General features: G+C 48.4%; 1 protein-coding gene across 1 annotated transcript in view; it reads right to left on the bottom strand.

Annotated features, from left to right (window-relative positions):
* LOC136329359 (zinc finger protein 250-like) overlaps window positions 1-19494 on the bottom strand; it is a 37263-nt gene that overhangs the window by 14715 nt on the left and 3054 nt on the right. Inside the window, exon 3 of the mRNA XM_066265388.1 lies at window positions 8405-10237. Coding sequence (XP_066121485.1) covers window positions 8405-10237 — 1833 coding nt within the window. The remainder of the gene's footprint in view (window positions 1-8404; window positions 10238-19494) is intronic.

Genomic DNA, 19494 nt, shown 5'->3' with positions numbered 1-19494 from the left:
TGCCCCAGGGACCTCCTTGTTCCCAACAGAGAACTGACGCTTTCAGGACCTAGCACAACCTAGTTTTTTTGTCTCCACAACTCTTTCTTTTTCAAATGTTCGTATATTCATAAAGGCTGAAAGAACAACACTACGAACATTTGTGAACTCTTCCGTTAGATTCAACAACTAACATTTCACTAGTGTTTTTTTTAGCAATTCAACAACTACCAAAAGAAAAGGAAAAACAGGCCCTGGCCGGTTGGCTCAGCGGTAGAGCGTCGGCCTAGCGTGCGGAGGACCCAGGTTCGATTCCCGGCCAGGGCACACAGGAGAAGCGCCCATCTGCTTCTCCACCCCTCCCCCTCTCCTTCCTCTCTGTCTCTCTCTTCCCCTCCCGCAGCCAAGGCTCCACTGGAGCAAGGTTTGCCCGGGTGCTGAGGATGGCTTGTGGCCTCTGCCTCAGGCGCTAGAGTGGCTCTGGTCGCGGCAGAGCGACGCCCCGGAGGGGCAGAGCATCGCCCCCTGGTGGGCATGCCGGGTGGATCCCGGTCGGGCGCATGCGGGAGTCTGTGACTGTCTCTCCCTGTTTCCAGCTTCAGAAAAATGAAAAAGAAAAAAAAAGAAAGAAAAGGAAAAACAGCTAGCATCTCCCTAGCGTCGCGCTTCCACCTCTTCTCTGCTTCAGCAGCGTGGTGTTTACTGAGCTCTGTGGGCCCGGCGGTTGTGCTGCTTCAGTAAACAAGACAGGCAACACTCCCAGTGAGTGGCTCTGCTCCTGGGCCTCACGGGTGAGTCGGATCACAGGCTGCACACGGGGATGTGACTGCAAGGTGTGTCCATAGGTGCTGAGTGCTGTCGAAGGTCCCAGAGGCACCACTGCCACTCGCTTGGGTGGCCTGAGACGGCACTGGCCGCACCTTCTTCTGTGCCCTGCAGCTGCACTGATGCCTGGCTGTGCTTAGTTCAGTGACAGAAGGCTCTCACTTCTTCAGGACACCCACACTATGAAGGAAAACAGGGTTTTCAGCCCATCCTGGACTCCAGCTCATGACCACAGGCCCCAGGTTGTCCCCCTCCCCATGTTACATTCATCTTTCCTTCTCAACTTCCTGTCTTGCTCCAGTCTCAGGAATTGCTCTACTGTGTCCCACAATTCTGTGAGATGTAGTCGCTATAACATCACATATATTACCTATATAATTTCTTTTAGTGACTCAGCTTCTCTGACTGAACCCTAAACCAGTTTACTTAAAGACAACACAGGCATACATGTGCGCACACTTGCTCTTCCATATGTTAAAGCAAATGGCAGATTTAGTCACTCTTAAAAAAAAACACCCAAAAATTCATGTCCCTGTTCGGGCACAAAAAAACCCCCAAAATAAAAAAAAACATTTAGTCACTCTTTCATTTATAGCTACTTTTCTGTTGTCTTTATTTTAACTCTTTTTGAGTATACAATGAATTCAAGGCCTTTCACCAACTCTGCTTGATCCAGTTAACTGCCATTATGATTATTAGTTACTTTAAAAATGCCCAGATTGCCTGACCTGTGGTGGCGCAGTGGATAAAGTGTTGACCTGGAACGCTGAGGTCGCCGGTTCGAAACCCTGGGCTTGCCTGGTCAAGGCACATATGGGAGTTGATGCTTCCTGCTCCTCCCCCTCCTCTCTTTCCCCCCTTCTCTAAAATGAATAAATAAAATCTTAAAAAAAAAAAAAGCCCAGTTTGACCAGGTGGTGGTACAGTGGATAGAGTGTTGGTCTGGGACACTGAAGACCCAGTTTCGAAACCCTGAAGTTGCCAGCTTAAGTGCGGGGTCGCTGGTCTGAGTGTGGGATCATAGACATGACCCTATGGTTACTGGCTTGAGCCCAAGGTCACTGGCTTAAACAAGGGGTCACTGGCTTGGCTGGAGCTCCCTGGTCAAAGCTCATATAAGAAAACAGTAAACAACTAAAGTGCTGTAACTATGAGTTGATAATTCTCATCTCTCTCCCTTCCTCTTTGTCTCTCACTCTCTTTTTCTCACTTAAAAAAAAAAAAAGACCAGATAGTCTCAGCCAGTCAAAGGGAAACTCTGGGCTTGGCTGACATTCTTGAACTCACTGTGGATTTTGACCACAGGATCCCTGACTGCACTTGGTGGGAAAGAATCAGAAGCCAAGTTTGGGCTTCTAGGGGTACACCTGAAATTTTTGGTCCTTTTGGTATATTGGTAGAGTGCCATGCTGGAAATTGTCCTTTTGAAGTTGTGTTTACATTGAATTTTGACCAACTGACAGTTTGTCATTTGTCTTTTTACTTTGCTGTTTTTTAGTCATTCAAAAATTTATTTCTATGTAGTCACATTTATCAGTGTTTTCTCTTAGTGATTTTGAGTCATACGAACATTTTCCTAACTTCTAGGGTGTAGAGGAATTTCATACATATTTTCATCTAGTACTGTTTTGGTTTTGTGTCTTTACATTAAAATCTCTTTTCCATTTGGAATATACAGCTAGTGTTCGACTTACAACCACAGTTGGTTCTGACAGACCAGTCGTAACATGATTTGGTCGTAAGTTGAGTAGGCTATATGTACAGTACTGTGAAATGATGTTATAGAAATCTTTAAGTCATATTTTATCATAATTTTCTTTCATTATTGTTATATATAATAATTTTCTTTGTTCATTTTATGCCATTTGTATCATCTCTACACCATTTTGTTTCTTATTTTTACATTCGTCAGGTTTAAGTAAAACACTGCATTACCAGTACAACTGGTTTAATATTTGCAAAGACAGTTTCCTCTTGGTAGACATCTTGGAAGGGGTTTGATGAAAAATATCCAAGACACAAAACACAAATTGCTGTACCGAGTCTGGGATAACAGTTGAAATGGTGCACACGGAGATGGTAGTGCTGCAGGAAGCTGGTCTGCACTGTCGTAAGCCCAGCTGGGCAACGCTTGTGCTGCCAGATGCGGAGCAGTCATGGCTAGTGATTGTGGTCGTAAAGTCGAATGGTCTTAAGTTGCATAGGTTGTAAATTGATCAATATTTGTATTCTGCTATATGACATGAAGAATAAGTTCAATAACAAAATAGCTACTAATCCTAATACTACATATTATGTTCATCCTTTCCCCACTGATTTGAGATGCTGCTTTTATATCAAATTTCCATGTGGGATTGGTCTCTCCAGTTGGTATTTTAACATTTGAAAAGGCCCAGAGCCTTGCTAATGGGCACAGAAGATCCTGCATGCAGAGTAAGCCCTGAGGGTGCCTGGGAGCCAGGCTTTCCTGCCTTGTGTGGCCTGCATTGTCCTCAGCCACCAGCATCCTAGGGGTTCCCCTGCACACCCCGGAGTTTCCTCCTGATCTGCAAAGATTGCTGTGGATCCTGACCCGTGTCCGTACACCACACTCCAGTTTCTCTGCTTCGCCTTGTGTGGAGGGAGCCTATAGATTTTGGGGGATTGGCTCAGCGGTAGAACATTGGCTGGTATGTCTTAAGTTTTGGGTTCGATTCCCAGCCAGGGCACACAGGAGAAGCACCTATCTGCTTCTCCACCCCTCCCCCTCTCCTTCCTCTCTGTCTCTCTCTCCCCCTCCCGCAGCCAAGGTTCCATGGGAGCAAAGTTGGCCCAGGCGCTGAGGATGGCTCTATGGCCTCTGCCTCAGGCACTAGAATGGCTCTGGTTGCAACTGAACAACACACCAGATGGGCAGAGCATCACCCCCTGGTGGGCATGCCGCATGGATCCTGGTCAGGCACATGCAGGAGGTCCCCCCGCCCCCACTTCTCACTTTGGAAAATACAAAACAAACAAAAATAATCTGTAGATTTTAGGGGAGACCATTTCTTCCCCTACACCAATCTGAGTACATGAGTTGTAGGGGCATAAGCTGTGGGTGTCTATGAAGGGGATCTCCTAGGACCCTACCAAGAACATGAGGCACAGTCAGGACTAGGACAGCTATTAGCTGTTAGGGCTGATTTTCAGTTCTCAAAGGAATTGGGATTGGGCCTGACCTGTGGTGGCGCAGTGGGATAAAGTGTCGACCTGGAAAACAGGTTGCCGGTTCGAAACCTTGGGCTTGCCTGGTCAAGGCACATATGGGAGTTGATGTTTCCTGCTCCTCCCTCCTCTCTCTCTCTCTAAAAATCAATAAATAAAATATTTTAAAAAAAGAATTGGGATTGTTAGTTCGGGGTAGGAATTGTGTCTGGAAGTAGAAACCAGAGGAAGGAGAAGGGGAGGCTTCAGGGGACCTGTGATCAGGGGGCCTGTGACCATGTGATCAGGAGGCAGCCAGGTAGTAATCAGAACAAGAAGCTGAAGGGAACATTCGGTGAGGTCACAAACAGAGGAATTTACTGATATCCACACTACCAAGAGCAGAGTAAAAGGTGTGGGGGTCAAGGAAGGGTTCTATGTTATTTCTTTTGAAGGTATAAGACTTGGGGGAAACGCCCTGGCCGGTTGGCTCAGCGGTAGAGCGTCGGCCTAGCGTGCGGAGGACCCGGGTTCGATTCCCGGCCAGGGCACAGGAGAAGCGCCCATTTGCTTCTCCACCCCTCCGCCGAGCTTTCCTCTCTGTCTCTCTCTCTTCCCCTCCCGCAGCCAAGGCTCCATTGGAGCAAAGATGGCCCGGGCGCTGGGGATGGCTCCTTGGCCTCTGCCCCAGGCGCTAGAGTGGCTCTGGTCGCAACATGGCGATGCCCAGGATGGGCAGAGCATCGCCCCCTGGTGGGCAGAGCGTGGCCCCTGGTGGGCGTGCCGGGTGGATCCCGGTCGGGCGCATGCGGGAGTCTGACTGTCTCTCCCTGTTTCCAGCTTCCGAAAAATGGAAAAAAAAAAAAAAAAGACTTGGGGAAAGGCGAGAAGGCCTTCAAACAGGTCAGGAATGGCTTGAGAGCAAGGAAAGGGTGCTGGCTGGGGTCTTCGAGTGGGTTCACAGGCAGAGGTGAGGGCTTGTGTAGTTTGGATCTCCGCTGGCATCCTAAGACGGAGCACCCAGTTTACCAGCTTCTGCAAACATGGGTGCAGAGAAGGACGAGGCTTCAAGGCTGTCAGCAAACATCAGAAAGTGAAGGCGAGAAATTCCCTGAGTCCTTTACCCCATGGGCAGCAACTCTTAGGTGATGGCACAAGTTTGGAAAAGTGAGCAGATTGGGTCATTTGTTTGCCAGGGCATGCAGTGCTAAGATGATTGTCTGAAATTTGGCCAATTCTCCTGACCCTCTGGTCTGGCCCTTCCTCCGGGTGTCCAGGTTAGGACTCAGGAAGCAGCAATTTCAGCCCTTTTCAATACCACCTGAGACATGAGCAGTGCCCAGGCAGGTGGGCAGGGGTCCTTGAGAGGACGTGGGCATTCTGAGAGATCTGGGAACTGTTCAGATCCCTGTCCCAGGTGGGTGAGATAACCGTTTTTCCCTCTCTTTCTCCTCTCCCCAGTGTCTCTTTCTTTGTCTTCCTGTCATATAAACTAGTAATTTAAATAATTAAGAGTTTTTTGATAAAAATAATTAAATCTACCAATTTAGAACTAAAGAGTCTCCCTATTGCCTTGGAGTGGCCCCTGCAGTGCAGTTGGGCTCTGGCCACTGGGCCTCGCATGAGTCAGTGACTTCTTTCTCAGGCTTTTTGTCACATGGGCTCAGGAGTTGTTCCTGAGAAAGACATTTCCAAGGACATCATGAAAATAAAAAGACAGACAGGTTGTGGTTGACAGCAGTTTGCTCTAGACTGTTTTTCTTTGGGGAAAAAACATCCTAAAGTTGAAATACTTAAGGCTGCAGACAGTGTGTCCCTAATTGGGTCAGTTCTGCCCAGACACCAGGCAGGGACGAGGAACCAGAGGAGCCCAATACTCCTGAGAACCACACGTTTTGACTTCCTGCACCTGCTGTGCCCAGGTGTCCTCACCCGTGCCTTGGCTTCAAGGGGTCTCCCAACAGTGTGGAGGCAGGGCAAGCGCCAAAGGGGGTTGAGAAGGGAGTGACAGGAACACGCTTGTCCCCACAGTCTCTTCTGCACACAACATGTGATCTTGCTAGTAGATCAGGTCAACCCTTGTGGCCAGAACACCCGTAAGGGTGTCACTCCCTTTGCTCACCTCATCTGCTCTTCCTTTGCTTATGCCACTCCAGCCATACTGACCTGCTTTTCTGATGACCGCTGAAAGGAATAGGCCCATTCATGTTCAGGGCCTTTGCACTGGCTGTTCTTGCTGTCCACCACCCCATCTTCATTGATCCTTCTCTCACTTGCTTCAGGTTGCTCAAAGGACATCTCAGTGAGGCCTTCTGACTGCCCCCACTTAAAACTGAACTCCTTGCCTGACCAGGGGTGGCACAGTGGATAGAGCATCGGACTGGGATGCAGAGGACCCAGGTTTGAGACCCTGAGGTCGCTGGCTTGAGCGCAGGCTCATCTGGTTTGAGCAAAGCTCACCAACTTGGACCCAGGGTTGCTGGCTAAAGCAAGGGGTCACTCGGTCTGCTGTAGCCCCATGGTCAAGGCACATATGAGAAATCAATCAATGAACAACTAAGGAGCTGCAAAGGAGAAACAGGGAATTGATGCTTCTCATCTCTGACCCTTACTGTCTGTCTGTCCCTATCTATCCTCTCTGTCTCTGTAAAAAAAAACAAAACCCCAAATACGGAACCCCTCAAAACCCCTGCTTCATGTTGCTTTACAGGAATCAGAACCAGGGGGTCACTGCCTCTCCTCACTAGATGGGAGTCCTCGAGGGCAGGCATTTGTCTCTGTCCCAGTGAGGGCAACAAGTATGTACTAAACAAACAAACCAGTGACAGAGTCCAGTCTGGTCAAGGAGAAATGTGAAGGGCAGCAGATTGGAGGTCTCCTGGAATGACCAAGTAACGGCTGGTTGTCAAAAGTGCAGGTGTGGTGTTTTGTCTAAAGTGCTACCTGAAAGCGGGTTGTGGGGGTGGTGGGGAAGGGTGAAGAAACCTGACAAGGCTCTGGGTGGGTGGTGATGGGCTACTTCTGGTGGTTTCTAAGATGAGGGCACGTGCCCATTCTGGCCAAGCCCACAGGACTCACACCTTTGCAAGCCAACTCTTACCACTTCTCTCTTCAGACCTCTCACAACCTTCACCTCATTGAAACCCCTACCTTCCCATCAAAACCATAAACCTGACTGTGTACCAGTCCATTTTCTCCTGGAACAATGCAGGATGTGCCCGTCTACCTATCCACCCTGACACTGCCAGTTGAGTCTGACTCTGCGGTGGTACAGTGGATAGAGCGTCGGACTAGGATGCAGAGGACCCAGGTTCGAAACCCCAAGGTCACCAGCTTGAGTCCAAGGTTGCTGGCTTGAGCAAGGGGTCACTTGGTCTGCTGTAGACCCCTGGTCAAGGCACATATGAGAAAGCAATCAATGAACAACTAAGGAGCCGCAACAAAGAATTGATGCTTTGCATCTCTCCCTTCCTGTCTCTATGTCCCTATCTTTCCCCCCACCCCTGTCTCTGTCACAACAAAACACTGCCAGTTTGAGACCTGTCAGCTGGTGATCAGGGTCCTCTTGGTGACAGATGTGTTGCTTCTGGCCAACTTCCCCCTGCTCAGGGAGTATGGGCACAGTTCCAGGAAACTGAGTCCGACCATTCCTCATCTAGGGGCAACTAGCAGGTGCTTCACGAATGAACCTGGGAGAAAACCCAAGCCCGGGAGCTTGTAGGGAGAACAGGTGGCCAAGGAGAGAGCTGTCCTGGTGGGGCGTATAGCCAGGGCTGTAGGGCACAGACCTGGGTGCTGGGAAACAGCTGCACGTGCATTGTGCAGCAGCCCTGAGCGGGGACCTGGGTCACAGCAGGGTCACATGAGGGGAAAGCATGGTGTCAGACTACAGATGGGTGTAAAGGAAAGGGAGCAGCTGGTGAGTCTTGTGTCGAGTTGTGGGATGGGCAGGAAGGTGAGGGATTAGTGATAATGCGTACACATCACCTTGGGGGAGGATGACAGCAATCACACCTGAAAAACCCTTAACCTGATTTTGTGTAAACAGAATATGAGTTACAGCCACTGATAAGGGACTCACTCCTTATGAGTAGTTACCAAACCAAAGAATTACTGTGGTTATCTTAAAGCAAATGTCAGTTTACTTTTCTGGTCATGTTAACTACAGTAATAAACTTTCTTCATAAATATGCAGCCTCTATCATCTCTTCCCTCCTGACAAATATGGCAGTCTCATGACAAGGTAAAAACAAAAAAAAGTAATGAGGTCATGTGAGGTGGGTGTAGTGACAGGAGGAAGGAGGGAGGGAGCCTGTGAAAAACATCCCCAAGGAAGGCCCCAGGCTTTGTGAACAGCAGGCCATGGTGTGGAGGGCAGGGAGTGGTCCCACTGAGTGTGGGGAGTGGGAGGATCATACTCGGCTTCACTCCCTGCTGTGGGTCAGCTGGTGCTTAAGCAGCTTTGAGCGCTGGCTGAAGGCTTTCCCACACGCACTGCAGTCATAGGGCTTCACTCCAGTGTGGATCCTCTGGTGCTGGATAAGCACCGAGCGTTGACTGAAGGACTTCCCACACTCGGTGCACTTGTAGGGCCTCTCGCCAGTGTGGATGATCTGATGTTGAATGAGGTGTGAGCTCTGGCTGAAGCCCTTACCGCACTCAACACACGTGTATGGCTTCTCTCCAGTGTGAACCTTCTGGTGGTGGATGAGGTTTGAGCTTCGGTTGAAGGCTTTACCGCACTGGTTACACTCATGGGGTTTCAATCCATTATGGATTCTCTGATGCTGAATGAGAGTTGAACTCTGGCTGAAGGTTTTTCCACACTCAGTACATTCATAGGGTTTCTCTCCGGTGTGAACTCGCTGGTGAAGGATAAGGTTGGAGCTGCGGCCGAATGTCTTCCCACATTCCCGACACTCATAGGGCTTGTCACCCGTGTGCACACCCTGGTGCTGAATGAGGGCTGAGCTGTGGCTGAAGGCCTTCCCGCAGATGCCACACTCGTAAGGCTTCTCTCCTGTGTGGATTATCTGGTGCTTTCTGAGCACTGAACTGTAGCTAAAGGCTTTTCCACACACATTACACACATGAGGCTTCTCTCCAGTGTGAATCCTCCGATGCTGAATGAGGCTTGAGCTCTGACTGAAGGCCTTCCCACAGTCACTGCATTTATAGGGCTTCTCTCCAGTGTGAACCCGGTGATGCTTAATGAGGTTGGAGACCCGGCTGAACGGCTTGCCACACTCATTACACTCGTAAGGTCTCTCTCCAGTGTGAACCCTCTGATGCTTCCTCAGGTGTGAGCTCTGGCTGAAGGCTTTTCCACACTCAATACACTTGAAAGGCTTCTCGCCTGTGTGAATTCTGTGGTGTTTGATGAGGTTGGAGCTCCTCCTGAAGGCTTTCCCACAGTCACTGCACAGATATGGTTTCTCCCCAGAATGAATCCTCTGATGTTGGACAAGGTTTGAGCTCCGCCTAAAAGCCTTCCCACACTCACTGCATTCATAGGGCTTCTCGCTCAAGTGAGACTTCTGGTGCTTCTTAAGTCCGGAGTTCTGGCTGAAGGCTTTTCCACAGTCACTGCATACATATGGCTTCTCTCCACCATGGGTGACCTGATGCCTAACGAGGTTCGCGTGCACACGAAAGGCTCTCCCACACTCGCTGCACTGGTGGCGCTCACTCACATGTGACCTCTGATGATTCTTAAAAACTGAGTTCTGGCTGAACGATTTTCCACATTCACTACATACAAAGGACTTCTGTCCAATGTGGATGATCTGATGTTGCATAAGTTTCGGGTTTCCTCTGAAGGTTTTCCCACACTCACTACATATGAAGCTGCTTTCAGCTGTGTGGAGCCCCTCATGGCTAGTTAGGTCCACACTGTGTTCGAAGCTTTGGTCACACACATACAGATGTGGCCTTTCTTCCTTGGAGATTTCCGGATATGCCGCTGGGTTTGGGCTCAGACTGAAGCTTCTTTCAAAACTGTCACAGTCCCGCTCTCCCTCCCCCAAGGGGCTGTTAAGGGGTACTGACACTGGTGTGAAGTCCTCCTCTTGGCAGAGGGACTGCACCTGTCTCTCATCATCAAGGACTCCCCAGTCTCTTTCTAATACGTCCTCACAGAGTACTCCAAGCTCAGCCGTCAGGGAAACATCACTGATACAACTTTCTGATATTTCTGCCTGTGATTCTAAATCCTCAGAAATGTCTTGCTTCTGAAAAAACTCCTTGTCCTCAATCCTGGTGTCCCAATCTGAAAGGACAAACATAAAGTTACTTTTAAAGAAACGGAAATAGCCTGACCTGTGGTGGCGCAGTGGATAAAGCGTCGACCTGGAAATGCTGAGGTTGCCGGTTCGAAACCCTGGGCTTGCCTGGTCAAGGCACATATGGGAGTTGATGCTTCCTGCTCCTCCCCCACTTCTCTCTCTCTGTCTCTCCTCTCTCTCTCTCTCTCTCTCCCTCTCCACTCTAAAATGAATAAATAAATAAATAAAAATTTATAAAAAAAAAAAAAAAAAAAAAAGAAACGGAAATACACAAATGGCAAGTCTGGGTTGTGGGACCCACTGGGGGTGATAGTGTCAGGTCGCTTGATAGCTAGGAAGGGACACAGAAGCTCTGAGGGGACAAGGCAGCATGGCAACTGAAGACCAACCCTGAGCCCACCGCTCCATTCCCCACATGCAGGAAGTCAGCTGCAGTCTACCTACTGGTTCAGGCTGGAGCCCCGGGCACCCTCCACTGCCCTTCCTATCACCAACAGCAGGTCATCTATGGGAGAGGCTTTTGTTCTTATCTTCATAAATTATTGAAATGAAATTCACAAAGTTCACTTTGAAATGAAAAGGTCAGTGGCATGTGGTGCATTAACAATGTCCTGTGCTCACCACCTCTGGCTCCAGAACATCCCTACTGCTCCAGAGTGAAGCCCTTACCCATTGGTTTAGCTCTATCACCCCAGGCTCCTGCCCCCAGCTCCTGGCAACCATCAGTGTGAGTTTTAGCGCTGAGAGTTTATGCATTCCTGACATCTCAGGTGAATGGCATCATGAATGTGACTTTTTGTTTCTGGATTCTCCCTTAGCATAATGTTTCTGAATGTTCGTCCACACCGTTTTAAGTATTTGTGCTTCATTTCTTTTAATTGAATATCCAGTTACACTTTCTGCAGTTTAAGTTATCTGCAGTCAAGTGTCATCTGAATATATTAAATGGGAAATCCCAGAAATAAACAATTCAGATTTTGTTTATTTATTTATTAGAGAGGGACAGACAGGAAGGGAGAGAGATGAGAAACATCAACTCATAGTTGCAGCACTTTAGTTGTTCATTGATTGCTTTCTCATATGTGCCTTGACCAGGATGCTCCAGTCAAGCCAGTGACCCCTTGCTCAACCCAGTGACCTTGGGCTCAAGCCAGCAACCTTTGGGTCATATCTGGATTACATGCTCAAGCTGGTGATCCTGCGCTCAAGCCAGCAACCTTGGGGTTTTGAATCTGGGTCCTCAGCATCCCAGGCCAAGGCTTTATGTACTGTACCACCACCTGGTAAGACTATATCTTATTTTTTTTAATTCTTTTTATTTTTTTTAGAGACACAGAGAGGGAGAGATAAGAAGCATCAATTTGTAGTTGCGGTACATCAGTTGTCCATTGACTGCTTTCATACATGCCTTGAATGGGGGGCCCTAGCCTAGCCAGTGACCCCTTGCTCAGGCCAGTGACCTTGGGCTCAAGCCAGTCACCATAAGGTCATGACTATGATCTCACTCTTAAGCTGGCAACCCTTTGCTCAAGCTGGTGTGCCATACTCAAGCCAGCGACCTCAGGGTTTCAAACATGGGTCCTCAGTGTCCCAGGTTGACACTCTATCCACTGCACTACCACCTGGTCAAGCAACAATTCATAGGTTTTAAATGATACACTGTTGTGAGCAGCTTGATGAAACCTTGTACCACTCTGCAACATCCCACCCGGGGCGGTGAATCAGCCCCCTTTGTCCAGTGCATCCTCACTGTATACACTAACCACTTGTTTACTGAGGAGTCATCTTCGTGACCAGATCTGTTGTCATGGTGTCACAGTGCCTGTGTTCAAGTCACCCTTATTTTACTTAGTAATGGCCCCAAAGCACAAGAGTAGTGATGCTGACACTTCAAGTATGCTGGAGAGAGGCCTTATGGCTTCCTATAAATGAAAAGGTATGTATATATAGGGAAAAAGTACACATAAAGAGGTTACTATCCATGGTTTCAGGCATCCATTGCCAGGGGTGTCTCGGATCATATCCACCATGGACAAGAGAGGCTATTATATTCCACTATATTCATGAACCATGTTATCCATTAATTCTTTGATGGACGACTGGGGTCTTGGCTGCTATAAATATGAAGTTCATGTCCTTGTTGAATACCTGTCTTTAATTACTTGGGTATGCAACTGGCAGTAGAATTCCTGGGTAATAAGCTAATGCTATATTTAAACTTTTTAGGAACTGCCAGATTGTATTCTACAGGGGCTGCACCATTTTACATTCCCATTAGCAAGGGACCAGGGATCCAATTTCTTCACATTTTGGAAGCACTCGTGAAGTGGTAATCTTATTGTGGGTTTTTTTTTTTTTTTTTTTAATTTTTTATTTTATTTATTCATTTTAGAGAGGAGACAGAGAGGAGACAGAGAGGGACAGAGAGAGACAGAGAGAGAGGAGCTGGAAGCATCAACTCCCATATGTGCCTTGACCAGGCAAGCCCAGGGTTTCAAACCAGCGACCTCAGCATTTCCAGGTCGATGCTTTATCCACTGTGCTACCACAGGTCAGGCTTATTGTGGTTTTGATTTGCATTTCTCAAGTGACTAGTAAGTTTGAGCATCTTTTCATTTGTTTCTTGGCCATTTGTATATTTTCTTTTGAGAAGTGTTTACTCAGGTCCTTTGCCCATTTTCAAGTTGAGCTGTTTTTTTTTTTACTACTTTTTTTTTTTTTTTTTTGTATTCCTCCGAAGCTGGAAACGGGAGAGACAGTCAGACAGACTCCTGCATGCGCCCTACAGGGATCCACCCTGCATGCCCACCAGGGGCAATGCTCCGCCCACTAGGGGGCGACGCTCTGCCCCTCCGGGGCGCCCCGCCGCGACCAGAGCCACTCTAGTGCCTGGGACAGAGGCCAAGGAGCCATCCCCAGTGCCCGGGCCATCCCCGCTCCAATGGAGCCTTGGCTGCAGGAGGGGAAGAGAGAGACAGAGAGGAAGGAGGAGGGGTTGGAGAAGCAAATGGGCGCCTCTCCCATGTGCCCTGGCCGGGAATCGAACCCGGGTCCCCCGCACGCCAGGCCGACGCTCCACCGCTGAGCCAACCGGCCAGGGTCGAGCTGTTTGTTTTTTGTTGTTGAGTCATTAAGAGTTCTTTCGATTCCCAGCCAGGGTACACAGGAGAAGCGCCCATTTGCTTCTCCACCCCTCCCCCTCTCCTTCCTCTCTGCCTCTCTCTTCCCCTCCCGCAGCCCAGGCTCCATTGGAGCAAGGATGGACCGGGCGCTGGGGATGGCTCTGTGGCCTCTGCCTTAGGCGCTATAGAGTGGCTCTGGTCGCAACAGAGTGGCACCCCAGATGGGCAGAGCATCGCCCCCTGGTGGGCAGAGCGTCGCCCCATGGTGGGTGTGCCGGGTGGATCCCAGTCGGCGCATGGGGGAGTCTGTCTGACTGTCTCTCCCTGTTTCCAGCTGTAATTAAAAAAAAAAAAAGAAAAAAAAAAGAGTTCTTTGTAGCCTTGGCTGGATAGCTCAGTAGGTTAGAGCCCTGGTCGGCAAACTGCCTCGTGAGCTACATGCGGCTCTTTGGCCCCTTGAATGTGGCTCTTCCACGAAATACCACGTGCAAGCGCTACCTTTATAAGGAATGTACCTACCTATATAGTTTAAGTTTAAAAAATTTGGCTTTCAAAAGAAATTTCAATCGTTGTACTGTTAATATTTGGCTCTGTTGACTAATGAGTTTGCCGACTACTGGTTAGAGAATTGTCTGGAAGTGCAGAGATTGCCAGTTTGTTCCCTGGCCAGGGCACAGACAGGAACAGATTGACGCTTCTGTTTCTCTCTCTCCCTTCCTCTCACACTAAAATCAGTCAATAAAAAAATTTTAAAAACAGTTCTTTGTGCCCTGGCCAGTTGGCTCAGTGGTAGAGCGTTGGCCTGGCGTGCAGAAGTCCCGGGTTCGATTTCCGGCCAGGGCACACAGGAGAGGCGCCCATCTGCTTCTCCACCCCTCCCTCTCTCCTTCCTCTCTGTCTCTCTCTTCTCCTCCCGCAGCCGAGGCTCCATTGGAACAAAGATGGCCCGGGCGCTGGGGATGGCTCCTTGGCCTCTGCCCCGGGCGCTAGAGTGGCTCTGGTCGCAGCAGAGCGACGCCCCAGAGGGGCAGAGCATCACCCCCTGGTGGGCGTGCCGGGTGGATCCTGGTTGGGCGCATGCAGGAGTCTGTCTGACTGTCTCTCCCTGTTCCCTGTTTCCAGCTTCAAGAAAAATACACACACACACACACACACACACAAAGAGTTCTTTGTAAATTGTGGGTACTAAACCTTTACTAGATACGCCATTTGCAGATTTACTCCCATTCTTTTTTTTATTATTTTTTATTTTATTTTTTATTTATTCATTTTTTAGAGAGAGGGAGAGAGGGGGAGAGAGAGAGAGAGAGAGAGAGAGGAGAGACAGAGAGAAAGAAGTGGGGGAGGAGCTGGAAGCATCAACTCCCATATGTGCCTTGACCCGGCAAGCCTAGGGTTTCAAACTGGCGACCTCAGCATTTCCAGGTTGACACTTTATCCACTGTGCCACCACAGGTCAGGCTTTACTCCCATTCTTATGGTGTCTTTTCACTTTCTTTTTTTTTTTTTTTTTTTTTTTTTTTCATTTTTCTGAAGCTGGAAACAGGGAGAGACAGTCAGACAGACTCCCGCATGCGCCCGACCGGGATCCACCCGGCACGCCCACCAGGGGCGGTGCTCTGCCCATCCTGGGCGTCGCCATATTGCGACCAGAGCCACTCTAGCGCCTGAGGCAGAGGCCACAGAGCCATGCCCAGCGCCCGGGCCATCTTTGCTCCAATGGAGCCTTGGCTGCGGGAGGGGAAGAGAGAGACAGAGAGGAAAGCGCGGCGGAGGGGTGGAGAAGCAAATGGGCGCTTCTCCTATGTGCCCTGGCCGGGAATCGAACCCGGGTCCTCCGCACGCTAGGCCGACGCTCTACCGCTGAGCCAACCGGCCAGGGCCCACTTTCTTTTTTTTTAAATGAGTGAGAGAGAGACAGTAGGGAGAGAGATGAGAAGTACCAACTTGTAGTTGTGGCACGTGAGTTGTTCATCGATTCCTTCTCATACGTGCCTTGACTTGAGGGTTCCAGCTGAGCCAGTCACCCCTTGCTCAAGCCAGTGACCTTGGGCTTCAAGCCAGGAACTATGGGATCACGCCTGTGATCCCACGCTCAAGCTGGTAACCTTGGGGTTTAAAAGCTGTGTCCTCAGCACCCCAGGTCAATGTTCTATCTACTGTGCCACCATCTGGTCAGGCAACATTAGTTTTATACTTATCTATGTAATTATCTTTACCAGAGAGCTTTATTTCTTTTAAAACTGTTCACTATTTTTTTAAAGATTTTATTTATTATTTTTAATTTTTTATTTATTGATTTTTAGAGAGGGGGAAGGAGAGAGAGAGAGAGAGAGAGAGAGAGAAAGGGGAGGAGCAGGAAGCATCAACTCCCATATGTGCCTCTTGACCTGGCAAGCCCAAGGTTTCGAACCGGCAACCTCAGTGTTCCAGGTCGACGCTTTATCCCACTGCGCCACCACAGGTCAGGCTATTTATTTATTTTTTACAGAGTCAGAGAGGGATAGATAGGGACAGACTGACAAGAATGGAGAGAGATGAGAAGCATCAATCATCAGTTTTTCGTTGCGACATCTTGTTTCATTGATTGCTTTCTCATATGTGCCTTGACCACGGGCCTTCAGCAGACCGAGTAACCCCTTGCTCAAACCAGCGACCTTGGGTCCAAGCTAGTGAGTTTTTACTCAAACCAGATGAGCCCACGCTCAAGCTGGCGACCTTGGGGTCTCGAACCTGGGTCCTCCGCATGCCAGTCTGAAGCTCTATCTATTGCGCCACCACCTGGTCAGGCGAGAGCTTTATTTCTTTATATGCCTTTGAGTCCGTATTTAGTATTCTTTCACCTTAATCTTTAGGACTGCCTTTAGCATTTCTGGCAGGGTAGGTCTATTGGCAGTAAATATCCTCAACCTTTGTTTATCTGAGAATGTCTTAATTTCTCCTCCAGTTTGAATAATACTTTGGAGTGATATAGAAGTCTTGGCTGACATGTTTTCTCTCTCAGCACTGTATTTTTTATTCATTTTAGGGTTGGGGGGGGAGGGAGGGGAGAGAGAGAGAGAGAAAGGGGGAGGAGCAGGAAGCATCAAATTGTATATGTGCCTTGACCTGGCCTGGGGTTTCAAACTGGCGGCCAGTGTTCCAGGTTGACGCTTGATCCACTAAGCCACCATAGGTCAAGCTATTTATTTATTTTTTTAAATGCTTTACTTAATGGCTTATTAGAATTAAGTAGATGTTAACCCAGGATAATCCAAATGAAAGAAGTGCAAAAGGCAGGATTTAGTGAATTTTATGTAGGTTTTTTTTTTTTAATTTTATTTATTGATTTTAGTGAGAAAGGAAGGGAGAGAAAGAGACAGGAATATCAATCTGCTCCTGTGTGTGCCCTGACTGGGCATCAATACAGCAACCTCTTTGCTACAGGATGACACTAACCAAAGGTGGATCTCAGCACAACTGCTTTTTTTTTTTTTTTTTAAAGATTTTACTTACATGGCCTAACCAGGCAGTGGAGCGGTGGATAGAGTGACTGAAATGCGGAGGACCCAAGTTTGAGACCCCGAGGTCGCCAGCTTGAGCACAGGCTCATCTGGTTTTAGCAAAGCTCACCAGCTTGGACCCAAGGTCGCTGGCTTGAGCAAGGGGTTACTCGGTCTGCTGAAAGCAATCAATGAACTAAGGTGTCGCAACAAAAAACTGATGATTGATGCTTCTCATCTCTCTCCGTTCCTGTCTGTCCCTGTCTATCCTTCTCTCTGACTCTCTGTCTCTGTAAAAAAAAAAAAAAAGAAAAGATTTTACTCACTTACTTTAGAGGAGAGAGAGAGGAGAGAGAAGGAGAAAGGGGGGTGGGGTGGAGGAAGCATCAACTTATAGTAGTTACTTCTCGTATGTGCCTTGACCAGGCAGGCCTAGGGTTTAAAAAAGGGACCTCAGTGTTCCAGGTCAACACTTTATGTGCCAACCCAGGTAAAAACCCCACTGCTTTTTACCTTACTGTGTTCTGATGAGAAACTGGCTGTTAAATTTTATAGAGGATCGCTTATAAGAGACTGCTCACTTCTCTTTTGTTGTTTTCAAGATTCTGTCTTCCCATTATATGATTATAAAGTTTTGGTGTGAATCTCTTTGAATTAATCCTTGCTGAAGCCTGTTGAACATTTTGGATGTGCATACCTCATCAGGTATGAGACATTTGGCCATTACTTCTTCAGAGATTCTTTATTTATTTTATTTATTTATTTTTTAAAAGATTTTATTTATTCATTATAGAGAGGGGGGAGAGAGAAAGAGAGAAGGGGGGAGGAGCAGGAAGCTTCAACTCCCATATGTGTCTTGACCAGGCAAGCCCAGGGTTTTGAACCAGCAACCTCAGCGTTTCCTGGTTGATGCTTTATCCACTGCGCCACCACAGGTCAGGCCAGATATTCTTTCTGCCCCTTTCTCTCCCTCCTCCTTCACAGTGTTGGTTTGCTTGATGATATCCACAGGTCTCTTAGGCTCTGTTAACTATTCTTCAACCTTTTCTTTCTCTCCTCAGATTGAATAATTTCAATTGTTTTATCTTAAAGTTTGTTGATTCTTTCTACTGTGCACTTAAATTTGCTGTTGAAAACCTGTAGTGCAGCAGTTCTCAATCTGTGGGTTGCAACCCCGGCGGGGTCGCCTAAAGCCATCAGAAAATACATAATGCATATCAGGTATTTACATTCCGAATCATAATTGTAGCAAAATTACAGTTATGAAGTAGCCACCAAAATTATTTTTTGGTTTGGGGTCACCGCAACATGAGGAACTGTATTGCGGGGTCACGGCATTAGAAAGGTTGAGAACCACTGCTGTAGTGAATGAACTTTTCACTTGCTTTACTTTTCAACTCTAAAATCTTTATTCTGTTATTTTTTGCTTTAATTACATAAAAATAAATTGTTTTCTTTTTTTTTGTATTTTTCTGAAGTTGGAAACGGGGAGGCAGTCAGACAGACTCCAGCATGCGTCCGACCAGGATCCACCCGGCATGCCCGCTAGGGGGCGATGCTCTGCCCATCTGGGGTGCCACTCTGTTGCGACCAGAGCCACTCTAGCGCCTGAGGCAAAGGCCACAGAGCCATCCCCAGAGCCCGGGGCCAACCCTGCTCCAATGGAGCCTCGGCTGTGGGAGGGGAAGAGAGAGACAGAGAGGAAGGAGGGGGAGGGGTGGAGAAGCAGATGGGCGCTTCTCCTGTGTGCCCTGGCTGGGAATTGAACCGGGACTCCTGCACACCAGGCCGACGCTCTACCACTGAGCCAACCGGACAGGGCCTTTTTCTCTTTTAACGAGAGAGAGACAGACAGACAAGAAGTGAGAGAGATGAGAAGCATTAACTCGTAGTAATGACACTTAAGTTATTCACTGATTGCTTCTCATATGTCCCTTGACAAGGTGGGTGCTTGAGTTGACCCAGTGACCTTGGGCTCAAGCCAGTGACCATGGGGTCATATCTATGATCCCACACTCAAGCCAGTGATTCTGCACTCATGCTGGTGATCCCGTGCTCAAGACAGATGAGCCCATGCTCAAGCTGGTGACCTTAGGGTTTCAAACATGGGTCCTCAGCATCCCAGGCTAATGCTCTATCCACTGTGCTACCACCTGGTCAGGCTTATTTGTTTTCTGGAATAAACATTCTAGTTTCCTTCACCATTCTCTGCCCAGCACACCGTTGGCTCTCTGGTAACATTTTGCCCCTGCCTGGGACAGTAAGCAGGCATATATTTTAGGGCCACCTCTTGGGACCTTGTTATGTCTCTCTTCTCGACCCACCTCCCCCCCTCAGACTCAGATAAGACCACTCCTCAGCCCAACCTTCCCTGGCCACACAGGTTCTGATAGTGGTACTCTGCCCCCACGTCCTGAGTATAATAATAGGTCCCATGTAGTACACAAGAGGGTCGTCCTGTACAACAGCCCCGATCACACCCCAGTAAGGAAAGTTAATATTGAGAAACCATCCTGATCTCGACTGAGAGGTCTGCAGAAGAGGCAAGTGAGGGGTCAGGCAGTCCTCTGTGGTGGGTCCTGAGGGAGACAGAGGCAGCTGGGCAGTGTGAATAAAGGCACAGGTAGCTGGGCAAGG

The sequence above is a fragment of the Saccopteryx bilineata genome, chromosome 3 (assembly GCF_036850765.1).
Source record: "Saccopteryx bilineata isolate mSacBil1 chromosome 3, mSacBil1_pri_phased_curated, whole genome shotgun sequence".
Lineage (NCBI taxonomy): Eukaryota > Metazoa > Chordata > Mammalia > Chiroptera > Emballonuridae > Saccopteryx > Saccopteryx bilineata.
Note: the sequence above shows the minus strand (reverse complement) of the source record. Positions and strands in the feature narration are given on the sequence as shown.